Below are 17,514 nucleotides of genomic sequence, written 5' to 3' on the forward strand. Positions count from 1 at the left end.
GTTTTGTTACTTATAATGATAAATTATTATAATATTTATTTTATTAAAAATAAACTCACTCTAAATATCAAGATATAGATTAAAGAGGTAATTAATAAATTAAATATGTATATATTTTAGTTGATAAAAATTATATTGTACTATATTATTAAAATCGAGGGACTTAGAGTAACTAAATTCGATGTTACTATATTTTTTGGCAAAAATTTGTGTGAGACGGTTTTACGGGTCGTATTTTGTGAGACTTATCTCTTATTTGGGTCATTTATGAAAAAATATTACTTTTTATGCTAAGAATATTACTTTTTATTGTGAATGTCGGTAGGGTTGACCCGTCTCACAGATAAAGATTCGTGAGACCGTCTCAATGAGACCTAGTCATTTTTTTTATAAACAAAAATATTCATCTTCTCAAATTATAAAAATGCTCCTTTTTATTAAAGAAAAATGTTATAAAAACATATTTTAATAAATTTAATCTAATTTATAAATAACATATCCTAATAAAAAAAATATATCTTTTTGTATACTTTTTAAATTTTAATTAAATTATCATATTATCTATAATATAAAAATTATTATAATAATTTTTTTAAAAAATTATTATAATATTTAGATTTTTTACAAAAAAAATATTTGACATAAAAAATATATAATTATTATAATATTTAGATTTTTTACAAAAAAAATATTTGACATAAAAAATATATACACACATCACATATCAAGAGACACTAGTTAAATGTAGACAAGATACAAAAAAGAAGTTAATTGGGGAAGATATAAGTTTATGATCTTCGCTTTCTTTCTATTTAAAAAATAACTATCATTTATTAAAATGACTAACTACAATGCTAGATCATAGATGGGCATCTTATCTTTTTAGGTAAATAAACATATAAATAAATATATAGAACGAAGGCTATAAATTTATGAGCCATTTGGAAGATTTGCCAAAATTCATGTATATTATGCGCGTGTTAACTGGCTGATTGCATCTGCATAGCCTGCTGGAAACGTATATTATATGCACAGACACACATTGTGTGTATGTATATGTATATGTATATGTATATGTTTGTTTATATATATATAATATAATATTCATAATATTGACGCCGACGAGCTATGAGAATAAAATTCTTCGGTACAGACTGACAGCCAACAAGGAAAAAGACTAGCTCCCTAACTTTCTCTCTCTGTCCCTCATTTTTGAGCTCAGGGTCTGACTTTTCTTGGTTTTTTTATCTTTAAATTTTGTCTTTGCATTCAAAATTTGAGTTTTTGTTTGCGTGTGTGTGGGAGGTGAAAGATTGATTCAGTAAGGTGGGTTTATGTTCCAATACTTGGAAGACTCTGATCTATGTTCGATCTTTTGGTTTTTTCTTGTTGACCCAGCGTTTCATGATCAGATTGATTTTCTTGGTGGTATTGTGCTTTATCTTTTGTGGGTTTGTGTTGCTTTGTTGAAATTATGTTGTAGAAATTTTGTTAAGTGGTTTTCTTGTGATGTTTAGTTTAAATTTGCTGCTTATTTTTTTTCCTATTATGTAAAGATGTACTAAAAGATTAATAATCTGGAATCTTGTGTTGATAGTTTGTTTTCTTAATTTTGATGAGGACAGCTTAAATTTTTATTCATATCAGGAACAGACTGTTTTGTTGAATTATTTCCATGTAATCGATTATGTACGTTCAATATTTTTGGGTTAATTGTAAGTCAAGATTGGTTAAAGGAAGTTGGGAGTGGTAATTACTTATCTTTTGGATTTTTTCCCCGCAGAGTTCATAGTTAAGATAGAGGATGTCTAGCGGGGGAACACAGAGCAGTTTAAGAAAAACTATTGGTGCACTTAAGGATACCACCACTGTTAATTTGGCAAAAATTAGTAGTGACTACAAGGTAATTATCCATATTTTTTCATTTTTAAAAAATTATTACTTTTAATCATCAGGTTTCCTTATATTAGTTGGGTTTTTGCTCATACAGGAAGTGGACATTGCTGTTGTTAGGGCGACAAATCACGTCGAACTTCCTGCAAAAGAGAAACACGTTAGAGGTGGGCATTCATTAAAAGATATTGCCCATCTGCCCCTTATTCCCTGATGATTGGATGTTAAAGGAGGATTCATTTGCTGACCATGGTTTGTTATTTTCAGCTGTCTTTTCTTGTGTGTTGGGGACACGGCCACGAGCAGATGTTGCATATTGCATACATGCTCTTGCAAGAAGGTTGTCAAAGACTCAAAATTGGGCGGTAGGCGTCCGTGGAAATGATTTTAATCTGAATCAAAATTATCATTAATCACGATTTTTGTTTAATATGTTATAATATTAAGTTCTCTGACCTTTTCTAACAGTGATAGTTTGGTGTAGCTGTTGAACTAAGAACGAGAGTTGGGTATATGATTTTACTTCTATTATGCTGCGGATGCTGCTTCTTGTTATAATATTAATGGGGAAGTCATAGGAAGTTTTAACTTAAAAACTCCGATACAAAGGGAAAGATATGATCATTTTTCAAGAGCAGAATTTTTGATCAAATTATTACTGGGAAAAGATGGGAAATTTGGGGCATCTCACCTTCACGCATCTTAAAATCAATTGTCGAAGCAAACATGTAGACCGAGAATGCATGTGACACAGATTCTTGACCCTTTTTTCATTTAGCATGCATTTGAACTAGTTTGTTTTCTATTAAAAGAAAAAACCATTCAACACGCATCCGAGATAACATGAACCTAATATTTAACTTTCTAGAAAACTATAGCTATTTCACTAAGCTATTTGGCTTTCCAGTGGTCACTCCATGAAACATCTTTTCTTGTTGCTTGTTCTAAGAAATGCTTCTACTCATTATCTATTTAGTTGAGAATAGTGATGCAGATAAGCAAAGGATGCTTTTGTAGGTTTAGATCTACTATATTGGTAGTTCTGAAGGTTTATATGTACGGTAAATGGTTAAGTAGCCAAGTATTTTTAATCTCTCTGTTTGGTTGTATAGGTACATGTTGTGCATGTCCGTTCACATATACATTCAGCTTCTAATTTTGAGAAACAAAATTGTTATTGAGATTCCGCATGATGCTCTTGAATATGTTGTTCTTTTTCTTAGTCTCGTGGATCTTGTTTTGCAGGTGGCCTTGAAAACTTTGATTGTTATTCATCGTGCATTAAAGGAAGTGGATCCTACGTTCCAGGAAGAACTTATCAATTATGGTCGGAGCAGAGGCCACATTCTTAACTTAGCGCATTTCAAGGATGACTCCAGTCCAAATGGTATGGGTTTTATTTTGGATTAGTCCTTCAGAATTACACGAAATAATTATTTTTCGATAAAATGCATCTGCATCACTTGGACAGCCTGGGATTATTCTGCTTGGGTCCGCTGTTATGCGTTATATTTGGAGGAGAGGCTGGAGTGTTTTAGAATACTGAAATATGACATAGAGGCTGATCATCTGGTGAGATATCTATCCTTTTCTCTAGTTTTATTTATATTTTACATTAACTCTATTTTTTTCCTGTCGCTTTTGTTTTCTTTTTTAATTCCAATAATATCTCTCCGCTTGAAATTGTTTTAACATCTATATTCCTATCACATTAGAATAAGTTTTGAAGCCTCTGATTAATATTAAGGTCAGGTAATGGTATGAGTTAGAATATGTACTTTATGGAGGCCAGTGCTAATTACAGAAATTTGTAATTGATGATTTTTTCCCGAACTTTAATCACAATCTCGTTGTGTCTGAACCAGTGAGGCATGAAAACGAATATTTTTTTGTCATTTGTTCTCTTGATTACTGCTAAATGCAATTTTTATTTCAGAGAACCAAAGATCTGGACACACCAGAGTTGCTCGAGCATCTACCGTCTTTGCAGCAACTTCTCTTTCGTGTGCTTGGGTGCCAGGTAAATATATATTTTTTTATTTTTTTTCTAAATTTCATCTTAGTAACATAGGCTTTAAGGGTCTGATCCATGACCTTGGTTCGATATGTGGACTATCAGATAGTTGAACTTGTATGTTGTTGATGTCATGCAGCCACAAGGAGCGGCAATTCATAATCATGTCATTCAGTTGGCCCTTGCAATGGTAAATTAATTCATATTTTATGTTAATGTTCTGAATAACTAGCTTGCAGTGGACATAGCGACATAAGTCTCATATCTGATGTTCTTTATCTCTAGGTTGCTTCGGAAAGTATTAAAATTTACAATGCCATTAGTGATGGTACTGTTAATTTGGTGGACAAGGTACCTTGTGAACTCTGCTTTTCTGATTTTCTCCGAATACTTTATTACTAAGTACTGACGATTTAATTTCTGATAGTTCTTTGAGATGCAAAAGCCTGATGCTCTCAAGGCTTTGGATATATACAGGAGAGCTAGCGTGCAGGTACAACCATTAAACTTAAAGATAACTTGATTGGTATTTTTACTTTTCGGAATATCTCTAGAATTAAATTTGGTCATGATATATTTAATTTTATCACGATTTTCTCAAGGCTGAAAGATTGTCCGAATTCTATGAAGTATGTAAAAACCTTGATGTTCAACGTGGAGAAAGATACATAAAAATTGAACAGGTTTGACTTCGTAGTTACTTGTTTGTGATTCTTGTAAGTCATTATGACCTATATATCTATCTCATTGCTTTGTTCGTTGTGCGTTGTATAGCCCCCTGCATCGTTTCTTCAAGCCATGGAGGAGTATGTGAGAGAGGCACCACGTTCCTCAGCAGTTCGCAAGGGTCTGGTATGGTTAGCCTCAGTCAATAATGTTTAAACTTGTTTATGTGGAGACATAGTATTCAAATGGGATGTCATTTATATTTTAGAGAGACCGTCTAGAAGAATGTCTTATTTTTTCGGTATACATTTTATATTTATTAATTAATTTCTGTTTTGTCAATAAAAAATAATATCCATCACTCAACATCCGTCTTTGCATCTGTTAATCGGAAAGAGAAAAATGGTTTTCTAGCAACATTTCCTGATCATATTCATACGGCAAAAAGGTAAAATGTGAAGTACTTGCTTACAGTCCACATTGTAGAGTCTCGCTTGCAAGTCTAAACTCATGCGAGCATATTGCATGATACACCTTGTTCGTAAAATCTTGTTTAGTGGAGAAGTTCTATGACATCTTAAAGCTGTCCCATTACTTGAATTGATGTATTCCGCTGGAAAGTTCGTTTCCAAATATATTTTACAGTTAATTGAACCCTATCAAAAAATAATTGAACCCTATTAAACAGGTTGATGATAAGCCCAAGGAGATCCTGGCGATAGAATACAAAAAGAGTCCAGAGGTGAAAGAAGAGCGTCCACCGTCCCCGCCTCCACCAGAACCGGTAAAAGTGGAAGCTCCAGTTGTTGAACCGCCACCAGATTTGCTCGTAAGTGATTAAGATATAGGAAAAGACTATTTTTTCTCCGTTAGTTCGGAGATGCCTATTTTAAGAAATGCAAGCCTTTACCAATCACCACATTTGTCTTTGATACAGGGTCTGAATGATCCTACTCCTGCTGCAACAGAGTTAGACCAGAAGAATGCTTTGGCATTAGCCATTGTACCAGTTGGTGAGTTTTTTTTAATTGAACTTTTCGTATGGTCTTTTCTGGAGTTCTTTTGTTGTATTCCAGTGAAAAACTTTCGAGAAAATGTTCTGTTGGAATACGATAAATGTTTGGTATATGATAATTTTTACAGTAAATGGCAAATGGTTCTTTAGAAATTATCCCATAGTGCTGTCCATCACAGCATAAATTATCAATATTTAGTATGTTGTGTTAAAATATGATAACATACTGTCTTGATAAATGGTGAAAGTAAGTTATTGCGTTGGAAGATTTGAAAATTCAGTTTAAATATATTTTGGGGAGAAACAGAACGTAAATAAGATCATCTTTTTTTTCATTGAATATTCCAGATATGGACACCAATCAAGGTTTATATGTTTCTGAATGGTGTGGATATGAGTAAAGTCTTCGTTGATAATGTAGGTTCTCCCCCACAACCAGCTTCCAATGGACCGAACTTGACAAACGGAACTTCAGGCTGGGAGTTGGCACTCGTTACGGCTCCAAGCTCCAATGAAAGCACTACTTCCTCTAGTAAATTGGTATCACTCAAATCTTCCCTCAATGTTTTTTGTTACTTCACCGATAAAATGTTTATTTTTTGTTTTAAAAGTTCACTTATGAGATCCCCTCTTCTGTGTTTTCCACTCATGTTGACAAAGGCTGGAGGGCTGGACAAACTTACATTAGATAGCCTGTACGATGATGCAATCAGAAGAAATAACCAGCAGAATGTGAGTTACAATCCATGGGATCAAGCTCCAATGGCCAACTCTATGATGCTACAAGTCGCACACGACCCATTCTATTCCTCCAACGTAGTTGCTGCGCCAAATTTTGTTCAAATGGGGGCTATGGCGAATCAGCAACAATCTTTTATGTTTTATCCACAACAACAAATGATGTTTATGGGACAACCGCAACAACCTTTGATGATCATGGGACAACAACCAGCCATGAATCCGTTTGGAAATGCCCATGTTGCCACCGGCCACTCCTACGGCTCAGGTATGCCGGTTCAAGCCTACAATCCATATTCCGGCCTCATTTAAATACAAGCAATATTATCGTCGGAAATTCTAGGAGTGAAAATATAATGAGGTTAGGCTTGGGTTATCCTTTGGTCCTATATATGAATCAAGGTTCATTTATTGTAATCATATGTTGTGCATTTGAAGTAGATAGATGAAATTCATTGTGTAATAATTAGTAGAAATTATTTTATGTGCGCCATATATATATTTTCTTTGCATCAGAGGAGTGGGAATAAACATTTTTGGGCTTGCATTTAATCTTGGTTACCTTCTTCGGTTGAGCAAGGAATTCTTTCATATTGTAAACTTGTTCTTTCTTTTGATTCAATGGCAACACTTCTGTGAGTGTAAACTTATTGTGTATCGTGAATAAAATCTGTCAATTGATTGTTTTTAATTCACGATTCGATGCTTTTGCTTTTTTTTTTTTTTTGGGTATAAACATTGTCATCGAGAATGATGGTGTCACTTGTCAGTTGCATGGATGGATGGAAGTAGTCCCGTTTTTCCTCCTAATGCCACCCACTGGAATCCAACAAGGAAGTGATAGATACGAAGAATAATCATAATATACCCAGTTCAATATGTTAATCGTGAATAAATTACAAGGAATCCGACCATAATCTTTAGGTCCTAAACACCAATGATGGAAGAGTACTTGAAGATCGAACCATTTAGCTGCGAAGAGCTTTTTAAAACAAGAACTGGTGGAGTAGCCCATTTATACTGATAGTAAAAACAATAATATTTTCTATCACAATATACGTGTGTTCGACTATCCGAGAAGCATGTATGTATTTCGGCAAATCTTTTGCACTTGTCCTTTTTCTTTTTTTTTTTTTACAAATTAATCAATTGGTAAACCTTGGAACAGAATTGCAGGAAATTTGAATATGGGTTGAACCGTTGAAGGAGACGGCCACGAATATTTGTTTGTCAAAGAAATGGTGGCGTAATCATGTTAGCTGCCCTGCCACGAAGAGAGGAAAGGTATAACACAAGAACTCATGGTATTGAGATCAATTTCATGAGAATTTCCACTTTTAAGATACCTACTGTTTTAATAAATATTTTAAAAACGCCATGTGTCACGACATGAGTGATTGTCGTTTTACCAAAAGTTATAACTGATGATAACAGTGAAATTCAAATATTTTAAACCGTACAGCAGCTAAAACACTACGTCTCGATTGCTCAACTCAACTGAGATAATTATTTGCACACAACAGTGAAGAATGTTGGTTAAGCATAAATGAGTGAGATTAGTACTGACATGAGAGATCTTCTGGGAAGCTCTCATGCGTCAAACTGCTGAAGGTGTTATGTTTGATTTGGTTGACTAAGTAAGTTGTACTCAATTGAAGACATAATCGATGAAAGAGAAAAAATAAGACTTATCGTGAGACAGAACCAACAAATAAACACGCATCTTCGATAGCTTTTCTCTTTTTTTTTCTCTTTTTTTTTTGAAAGCTTAGTTTCAACTTGAGGTATATAGAGGAACAATATCAAAACCCTACACCCAATTTTGGGGGAAAAAGATGTCATCTTGGATTCCTTCACTTTTCAATCCCAATTATAGTCGCGATCCCGATTCCGATAACGATAATCCGCACTCACCCACATCTTCTTCGCCCAGAGCCGCTGCTTCCGGCGTGAAGGATGATCTCTCCGCTGTGTTCCGTGGTGTCGCGGCCTTTCTTGCTCCGCGGGAAGGGAGTTCGAGTTCTGCGGTCTCTTCTTCTTCTTCGGATACAATTGCCGGGATTAAGAATGATTTGGCGGAAATTCAGGGCTCCTTTAAATCTGGCCTCTCTTTGATTTCCTCCAAGCTCACCTCCAATTTATTGCAGTTCCAAGGACAACTCAATGATGATGATGACGACGAAGTGGAGGATGAGGATGAGGATGCAGTGGGAATTACAGAAGAAGTGGTGGATTTTGCAAGGAAACTATCTACACGGCCAGAATTGTGGATTGATTTTCCTCTCTCTTTAGCAGATGGTAATAATTATGCAAATTTTAGTTTTATTTTTTCCTTATTTCTTTGTTACTCTTTACACAATTAACTGTTATGCCGCTGTTGTGATCTCTGTTTGAATACTGGTAGTACGATCTTACTGTAGATTGTATTTAACAAGTTCGTTTTTCAGACGATCAACTTTAAGTGATATTAGTTGTAGAGTGTAGACTTTCAGTAATTATGGAGAATGCAGTTTGAATTTGTGTGACATTGTTTTGCTTCTGAACGGACAAAGTCGGGATTTTCAATTTAGGGGATTGAGAATACTTTATTGTATAACGTCTAAGAAAAAGATACTTAAAATAATTAAGAGATTGGTAAGGAGATCCCTTTTTTTTTGATAAATTACACAAACTTATTTGCACGGATGGATACTTCGTTTAGGATTGTTTCTTAATAGTTATTACCAATGTACCTTAGTAGCTCAAATCCTTTCGTCTTGGTCTATTGATATGTGTAAGCAGAAAGTGTATAACTTAATAACTTATAAACTAGTAATGGACAAATGAGGAGAAATAATTAATTTTCTCGGGCACGGACTGCAGCATGTTCAAATGCTTGTTGAATGAACAGTGTTTGACTTCCAAACTCTTTCCAATAGCTTGAACTCTAGATAGAACCACGGCTTCACAGTTCTTGGGTTTTAGTAACTGCCGAAGTCATTAATTTGGCTAATCTATGCTCCATGAGACCAGCAGATATCTACATCTACATGTCATTGGCATATGTTCTGATATTTTTGTTCGCCAATTTAAAATAATTGCATTTCGACTGTTAATAGTACTATATAGTGTTGTATAGAATCCATGATCATCAGTGAAAACAATTTTATCTTGAGGATGGTGTATTAGTTGGTCTTGAACTTTGGAATATTCTGTTGTAGACTTTGATATGTCAGACTATCAAAGAGACCATGCTGCAAATATCGACTATTTGGTGCCCGAGCTTGTGACGCTAAGGCAGAAGATTTCCGGTCAAATTAGCGAAGGGAAATTTTGGATTATCTATTTTATTTTATTGTTTCCCAGGTTAAGTGAAGACGACTTGAAGCTTCTTTCAGCCCCACAGGCAAGGCTGCTTTATCTAACATTTTTCTGTTTATTTTCCTTTCATGCATCTTGAGAAGCTATAAAATAAGCAATGAAAGAGTGACACTTGATAGGGATATTTCTTTCATCATATCTTCATGTGTGTAACTTATAAGAAATACAAGATCCGAGACTTGTCTTAAAAAAGTATGTTTAAACTCTAGAAGATAAGTGGATAATCGTGCTACATAATTTACAATTACAGCAAATTCTCTTATTATGCTCCCTTAAAATGGTGCTCTCTTTTATCAGATTCTTGGCATTGTTGGACAACAATCTGACGATTTTTCACTTTATCACATGGAAAAACCACCCGAATCTCATTTGCTATGTCTCCCCTCTCTCGATATATATTTTCAAGAGTTGCAAATCTGTGTAAGCTAATATTTAGTTCCACGCAGGTCGTTGAAGCTAGGGAGACGCTCTTAAAGAAACTGCAGAATAAAAGTAACACAATGCAAGAAAAATCTGAAAACCACTCCAGGAATCCTGAGAGTAACCATGACATTGATAAAGGCCATATCTTGGAAGGAGATGTAAGCGACATGCAGCACAAGAGCACATCATCTGAGATTATAACTGCAAACAAACCGCTGGATAACATGGCACCTGAGCACAATATCTCTGAAGAAGAAAGAGGTTCATGCACATCTGTTGATGCTCGGAAACAATCTGAAAACGAGGATATTTCATTTAGTGATTTGGAAGATGACGAAGACGACCTATCAAAAAATATTTTGGGATCCAGACTATTGAACAACGGGAAAGGAGAAGCCAGTGAATGGACTCAACAAAATGACAACTCTGGAGGTCAGGGTGGTAAAAAAAAGGCTGACCAATCTGCATTACGAGCTAAAGAATCAGAGAGTGAGGATTCAAATGATTGGCTTGCCGTTGATGATAGTGATTTTGACAATGTGGGGGGCAATCTGAAGTTTTAAGTTGTGTATATTCAATTTCTTTTTTTCTTTTTTTATATTATTTTCTTCGTATTTCCCAGTCAATTTTAGATATTTCATTAAGTTGGTGTGAATATTCTTTTCTATGGCCCTGTTCAAAATACTTTACCTCTACGATTTTTAGTTTCAATTATTTATTTAATTTATTTTGAATATATTTTACCAAAAATATATTTTTCTTCAATGGTGAGCCTTTATGCATGTGTCTTTTAAAAGTTTTTCAAGATACCCTTTATTTTAATAATGAATAAAAGATATTTAGTTATTCAGAAATCATATTTCAAGACTTTATGCTTATTAATTTTTCATTAAAAGAAGTAAGTAGTGGTTAAATTTAATTTCTAATTTTTTTTGTAACATTATTTTTTCCGCTGTGGAACTTTTTATATCTAATGAAATCTGATTGCATACCACTGCCGACGACGAGATCTTCCCTATTCTCAGACCTCAGTCAACTCGATCGGGGCAGCTGAAGTTACAGACGGAGTCTTAACCACACGTGGTTGAGGCCATAGTTTCAGAATTCTGAGTTCTTTTGACAATGGTTTACCATCTTAAGGTCGTCGTCTAACATACAATAACTCAAACGTTTCTATCAAGCAAAGATAATTATTGTACCCAATAATTTTCTTTTTAATATTTGTACTTTTTGCAATCAACAGGAATAAAACATGTGATATTGACGTGATAACAATTATAAAATCGAGTGTCCGTCGCTTTATCAAAGAATATAACTGGTGATAATTAACAATGCAAGTTTGATATTTTAAACCGTACAAAAGTTCAACCACTACGTTTTGATTACTCTGCCAAACATATACAATTATTGCATCTCGACATATAGAAAACTTCAATCGATGAGATGAGAAAAAAACGAAGTCATAAAAAAATGGACAACATTCATAGAAAACAGAAGGGGAAAAGACAAACGGTTTGCCTCGGTTCCAATGGAGCGACTCAACGCCAGAGATAGAAGACTTGACTTACAAATATCAAAAATTAAAAAGTTATTTCCCCTTCTTTTTCCTTATCCACGCTCTTCTTCTCGAGTCGCAGTAGTTTGATGGTTTTAGCTTCTGGGAAACATAAATGTATCCAATTTCTTTGAGAATATATTAAGGAAAAAAATGCAATATTTATTGACATCCAACATGAGACTATAAGCTTAATTCAAGGATTTTTATATATTTTTTAACAAAAAATGCAATATCCAATAGAGGGAAAAAAAGTAAAATTCGTCATATAAATTGGCCTAAATAATATATTGAAAGAAGTTAAGGGTTAATGGTGAAATATTTTCCAAGAAACAAAGAAGGGTTGGGAGTGACAATATTTGCGGGGTCCTATGGCAGCAAAGATGAGGGAGAACGCACGAAAATTGCAAAATAATCCAGCCTTGATATACGGAAACATGCAAATTCACACCACATTATGAGTTGTGACAATCCCCACCATTTCTCCCATATGCCTGAAACGTCGATTTCACTTGTATCTGTGTTCATCTTTTATAAGGAGAGAAAAAAAAAACATATTTTAACGTTAATAATTAACTTCGTCCAAGTGTTCCATCGGTCCTGTACGTGCCAGAGCAGCATCGTGTATAAGTCGAGATCAATTGGATAAATTTGGTCTTTTTCTTTTTGTTTTCGGTCTCTTAAGTAATCAACTTTTGGTCTTGTAATCCTTTTTTTTGTATAAATATTGATATCACATTGGATATGTAATGAATATTTGATTTCATATAAACGAATTTTAGTTCATACACAATATAAAAATTAGATTGTATAATGATTTGGTCTTGATTATTAAGGCAGACACCTGTTCGGAACTCACATGTACATATTTTATCATTCATCTCCACATGCTGACTTAAGCATCACAGTGATCATGTCGGATACCTCTCCGGCATCCATTCACGAGTTCATTTTCTTGTTTGCAGGTTACGTCTGAAGTCATATCTCTTACTCATTTTCCTTAAACACGACTCTTATCAGATCCGGTGGATTGCCGCGACCCGTTCACTCAATTCATTCGGATCGCATCAATAGATAATTTAAATATAGTATTGAAAGATTTAGAAATAAAGCTTATTTTAGTAAAAATAATCGATAGGGTGCATATGCAAAAAAACAAAAAACAAAAATTGGTTAAAAAAATTATATAGATTATTTTTTATATGATTTAGATTTTTATAAAAACATTATATTGATAGATTTAGGATAATAAACTTTTTTTCTTGAACTGATGAATGTAAAACAAATCATAGTAAATTTGACATTGAATAAATGGCGAATAAGTGATATTAAAAGATCTCAAGTTTAATAATATAATATATATATACACGATATTTATTATATATTTTAGGACATCGACAATGGGGTGTTAAATGGACATTATAATACTCGTTTAACGCCATCTCTAGTAATGCCCACTCATAGGAAAGAAAAGAAAAAGAGCGTTCCAACCTCTCAATTTTTTTTATTTTATTGTCTGGAGCATGGGGCCGCCGTCCCTGGCGGGCTCCACGCGTTTTTTATTAAATTTATTAATTTTTTTGTTTTATTTCACGTGGACCTCATACGTTTATGAAATAAATTTTTTTAATTTTTTCAACAGTTGGATTTATTTATTTTTTTAAATTTTTTTAAATTTATATCCGTTTTAAAATTTTTTTGAAATTTTATTTTTTAAATATTTAATAAAATTCGAATTAGATTATAATAAATCCAAAAAAATTATAACGGTTAAATACATTTAAAACATATTGATTTAATATGAAAAAAATTTAAGATGATTGAGTGGACCGTGAGACCCATAAATAATGAGTTTTAATGTTAAAAAGAATGTGGGTAAAATATATATGTTGCTATAATGAATATGTGACAGTGAACCTCATGATTTTTGATGATTTGCCATTGTGGGTGCTCTTATATTTGGTTATCGTGTGGTTTAGGGTAATGACAGACCAATGATACTGAAAGATCTCAAGTATAATAATATAATGTAATGTATATATATATATATATATTATATATTTATATTTGGTTACCGTGTGGTTTAGGTATATCTTCCGTGTGAGTCGAGGTGCATTAATTGTTTACATGCATGCAAACGCTCGATAATAAATTAACCTTTGGGTATGTACGGATACAAGTCCATTCCAACCAATTGATTGAGCTCCTCCATTCCGACTATATGGTTTTTTAAAACCCGATGATAATGGTTAACGACGCCCGATATAGGGACATAATTAAAAACCAAAACCTTCGCAAACCACCTTCTTTTTTGGTTTCAGGCATCCCTCGGATTTAAGCGTAAATGCTTAGAATTTGAAATTAGAAAATTTGAATACTCTAAACATTTTCAAAGTTTCTGTGACTTTAAAATTTGTAGTGCTACTATTTTGAAGCCGTAGTTGTATCGTGGGAAACGAATTACCAACAACCGTGAGCACAGAGACGGAGCAATAACATTTTAAGGAAAAAGAATCAAACTCTTACCTCGACTATTTTCTCATAGCCATTTGGTTCACTCATTTATATCCCGTGATTTTTCAAAACAAAATAAAAGAATACGAACCAACAAATGCATCTATTGGTATAGTCTCTTGTGGATACTGTCTCAGCTAGTTGGTCAATACTAGCTAATCTATCTGTTCTGTCACCGGCCGGCTGAGACAATCTCTATTTTGCTGTTGTTCAGGATTTTGGTCGGTCGACGGCGCATTACGAATGGCGAATCGGCAAAGATGTTGCAAGGGAAGAAAATATCGATGGACCTAAAGTGAAACTCTACAACAAAACTTCGACTGTGAACCATATAATCAGTCAGTAATAATGCCTTTTGTAACCGTTAATTGCCATCAGATTTTTTCACAAACAATGTTTAACATACTTTAATTTAAATTCTCGAACTGTCAATGTTACTTAAAAAAATATAAGAAGAACTGCAATTTTCATAATGTATATTTGGTAATCTATGTTGTCGATTAAAATGAGTATTAGTCTTATATTTTTCAAATTTTGACAATTTTAGTCATTTTTCTATTAAGATTACTTATTTGATACATGTGAGCATCACGTATTCACGTTGGTATCAAGCTAAGTCAGTGTCACATGACAATGTCGCATTAGCGTCAAGTCAGAAAAATGACAAAAATTGTAAGAAAAATAAATAAAGATAGGAGATTAATACTGAAATTTAACAACACAAAGAGTCCAATCATAAATAGGATCAAAATTATATAGTTTCCAAAAAATATAAACATGCTAAATGAGTTAGAGAACTTTTGGAAAACATGAAATCCTCAAAATAATAATAATAATAAATATAGATATTCTCTAATGTACGTCTATTAGATAAGAATTCCGATCATTTATTTATTAATAAAAATCCAGCTACATAAAAAATATAGCAACATATATACATAATATTCCAACATTATTCTTGTTCTTTCACCTTATTGACCGAACGTCCATACAGTTTGGTAGAGGCAATGTTGTTTATATATATAATACATAATTAATATGTTGTTCATCCAACGTATCCACCTATGAAGATGACACTGATCATCTATCGGATGTGATGAAGTATATTCAAATTATACGTCTAATAGACGAGTAACACCTCATCGATGAGCACGGGATGAACATATATGATTGATGAAAACATATCAAAACTGATATATGCATGAGCTCCTGCACAGAACTTGCACTTTATTAACCTCTAGCATGAGATAAATGAGATTCGAAACGAATATGCACTAAGTTGAATATTAAAAAATAAATGAATAAAAATTTTATTGTATTTGCATGGTCTGTGACAACTAGCATATTTTGTCAGCTGCTCCATATTCACATGGTTTGGCTTTTTTGTATTATTGGATCACTTGGACACTCACTCCTCCTATATAACACATGCACTGCTTATTCATTCCTTTGTGCCAATCCCATCTTTTAACTTATAAATTGTTCAATATGGGATACTCGTTCAAGATTTTAGCTTTTTTCGTCCTTTCCAATTTTCTCTCCATTTCCACAGCCACTCGAGCCATTGAACCCGAGTGTGGCTCTTGTTCCAAGCCCCCCGTCACACCCGTAGTCCCCCTCCCTCCCGTTACCGGACCTAAATTGCCCGTTCCACCCGTAACAGTCCCTCCCGTTATTGTACCTGTGCCACCCGTAACTGTCCCTCCCGTTATTGTACCTGTGCCACCCGTTACTGTCCCTCCTGTCACCGTACCTAAAGTACCCGTGCCACCCGTTACCGTACCTAAAGTACCCGTAGTCGGAGTCGTGCCTCTGCCACCGGTAACTCTGCCTCCCATTTCCGTTCCTAATTTACCACTACCACCAGTGGTGACCACCACACCAAAGAAAGGTAAGCCATGCCCGCCACCGGCACATAAGAAGGCTACTTGCCCAGTGAACACACTCAAACTTGGTGTCTGTGCCAGTGTTCTTGGTGGAAAGGTTTCCATTGGTCTGGGAGATCCTGGTGTCAACAAGTGCTGCACAATAATATCAGGGTTTGCGGATGCCGAAGCTGCAGCATGCTTGTGCACAACTCTAAAGATAAAAACCCTCAATCTTAAAATATATGTTCCAGTGGCGCTTCAACTACTCGTCACTTGTGGCAAGACACCACCTCCCGGCTACACTTGCGCTGTCTAAGTATGTTATCGTGCCCTTTCCCCCCCCCAACTTCTATAGTATGTTGATATCTTTAGAACACCATACATACAACATCCAAAGCTAAAAAAGCATTTGAGTAGTTCATAAGCTTTAATTAACAAAGCCGATTCAGGAAAAATTCTAAAGGTCTTCCTATATATAAGTTGACGGATTCGAACGTTTGGTTATCTAATTTGTCAAATTTTAGTTTCACTGCAATGGTTGTTTTTTCCCCATATTTAGTCCGACTTTCTTTAGCGTCCTGATATTGATGCCGAATATTCTACCATTTCCAACATCATGCCAATGTTCCAAAAAAATTAAACAAAATATTCAAGAAAAAAACAACTCATTCTATAAGACCTAATTGTAACTAATTAAAGGACGACCGAAACCTAATCTAGGTCACATTACGGGACGATTTTTGGAATTTTCCCATGATATTTAATAGAAGTAACGAAAGCTAAATTTTGATCATAAAATATGAGTTCCATGCTATTCTCTCCATGCATCCAAAAGACTCATTATTTCGGACAAGACATACCATGTCTGATTTATTTAAAAATGCGACTTTCCTACGGATTAAAAGACAACATTTGGTGCTGTGTATTTTTTACACGAGATGATCACGTGATAATCTTGTGGACATCAATAAATTTAAAAAGTTGTCAGATTAAACGAGATGATCATGTGATCATCTCGTGTAAAAAGTGTACAACAGTCGGTGCTGTGTTTTCAACACAGTAGAGTATCCAAATCTCTTTCCTACACACACAAATATTGATTATTCGCAGATTGATTATGAAGAAAAGGCTCATAATACGATATTTCTTTTTCTGACTATGCAGGTTTTAATGCAAATTGAAGGATGAAGGCAACCAATAGACATGAGAGCATGTCCAGTTTAATAATTAGTAGTGTGCCATTAATTATTTTCGACACCAATATTTATTTCATTCTGTAAACTCATTATTCCCTAAAATGTATTTATCCTATATATATACATATATATATGTATATATATATGTATATATAGTCCAAGGATGCAATTAAATATAATGCGTGTTTTTTACTTCCTGTACTTCGGTTTCCTACTTTTACAATAATATTGATGTATGCTACCATATTTCTTTAGTATGATATAACTATATT

The 17,514-nt window shown here is 34.1% G+C and overlaps 3 protein-coding genes across 6 annotated transcripts; all 3 read left to right on the forward strand.

Annotated features, from left to right (window-relative positions):
- The first annotated feature begins 1,064 nt into the window (after window positions 1-1,064).
- LOC142505210 (putative clathrin assembly protein At5g35200) lies at window positions 1,065-7,017 on the forward strand. 4 transcript variants are annotated; one of them, XM_075618097.1, is made up of 16 exons: window positions 1,065-1,223; window positions 1,784-1,903; window positions 1,991-2,060; window positions 2,161-2,258; window positions 3,139-3,280; window positions 3,365-3,465; window positions 3,830-3,913; window positions 4,047-4,097; window positions 4,193-4,258; window positions 4,335-4,400; window positions 4,510-4,590; window positions 4,682-4,759; window positions 5,262-5,402; window positions 5,511-5,586; window positions 6,010-6,128; window positions 6,249-7,017. In XM_075618097.1, exons 2-16 carry the CDS (start codon window positions 1,805-1,807, stop codon window positions 6,636-6,638), a joined length of 1,662 nt encoding a protein of 553 aa, XP_075474212.1. In that variant the 5' UTR covers window positions 1,065-1,223; window positions 1,784-1,804; the 3' UTR covers window positions 6,639-7,017. The 4 variants fall into 4 exon arrangements, with proteins under 4 accessions (XP_075474212.1, XP_075474213.1, XP_075474214.1 ...); XM_075618098.1 differs by having other exon boundaries at window positions 1,125-1,428; XM_075618099.1 differs by having other exon boundaries at window positions 1,125-1,365.
- A 1,064-nt stretch (window positions 7,018-8,081) lies between these two features.
- LOC142505792 (uncharacterized) lies at window positions 8,082-10,845 on the forward strand. The gene is made up of 3 exons (XM_075618900.1): window positions 8,082-8,624; window positions 9,527-9,711; window positions 10,133-10,845. Exons 1-3 carry the CDS (start codon window positions 8,162-8,164, stop codon window positions 10,670-10,672), a joined length of 1,188 nt encoding a protein of 395 aa, XP_075475015.1. The 5' UTR covers window positions 8,082-8,161; the 3' UTR covers window positions 10,673-10,845.
- A 4,821-nt stretch (window positions 10,846-15,666) lies between these two features.
- On the forward strand, window positions 15,667-17,486 carry LOC142505267 (uncharacterized). The gene is made up of 2 exons (XM_075618179.1): window positions 15,667-16,362; window positions 17,211-17,486. Exon 1 carries the CDS (start codon window positions 15,667-15,669, stop codon window positions 16,360-16,362), a length of 696 nt encoding a protein of 231 aa, XP_075474294.1. The 3' UTR covers window positions 17,211-17,486.
- The last annotated feature ends 28 nt before the right edge of the window (window positions 17,487-17,514 follow it).

Source organism: Primulina tabacum, chromosome 10, assembly GCF_025594145.1.
Source record: "Primulina tabacum isolate GXHZ01 chromosome 10, ASM2559414v2, whole genome shotgun sequence".
Lineage (NCBI taxonomy): Eukaryota > Viridiplantae > Streptophyta > Magnoliopsida > Lamiales > Gesneriaceae > Primulina > Primulina tabacum.

Excerpts from the sequence above, each read along its gene's own strand:
- LOC142505210 (XM_075618097.1), top strand. The coding sequence starts at position 1,805 with ATGTCTAGCGGGGGAACACAGAGCAGTTTAAGAAAAACTATTGGTGCA. Across the intron at positions 3,914-4,046 it reads TTCGTGTGCTTGGGTGCCAG|CCACAAGGAGCGGCAATTCA; the intron begins GTAAATATATAT and ends GATGTCATGCAG. Across the intron at positions 5,403-5,510 it reads AACCGCCACCAGATTTGCTC|GGTCTGAATGATCCTACTCC; the intron begins GTAAGTGATTAA and ends TCTTTGATACAG.
- LOC142505792 (XM_075618900.1), top strand. The coding sequence starts at position 8,162 with ATGTCATCTTGGATTCCTTCACTTTTCAATCCCAATTATAGTCGCGAT. Across the intron at positions 8,625-9,526 it reads TCCTCTCTCTTTAGCAGATG|ACTTTGATATGTCAGACTAT; the intron begins GTAATAATTATG and ends ATTCTGTTGTAG. Across the intron at positions 9,712-10,132 it reads AGCTTCTTTCAGCCCCACAG|GTCGTTGAAGCTAGGGAGAC; the intron begins GCAAGGCTGCTT and ends AGTTCCACGCAG.
- LOC142505267 (XM_075618179.1), top strand. The coding sequence starts at position 15,667 with ATGGGATACTCGTTCAAGATTTTAGCTTTTTTCGTCCTTTCCAATTTT.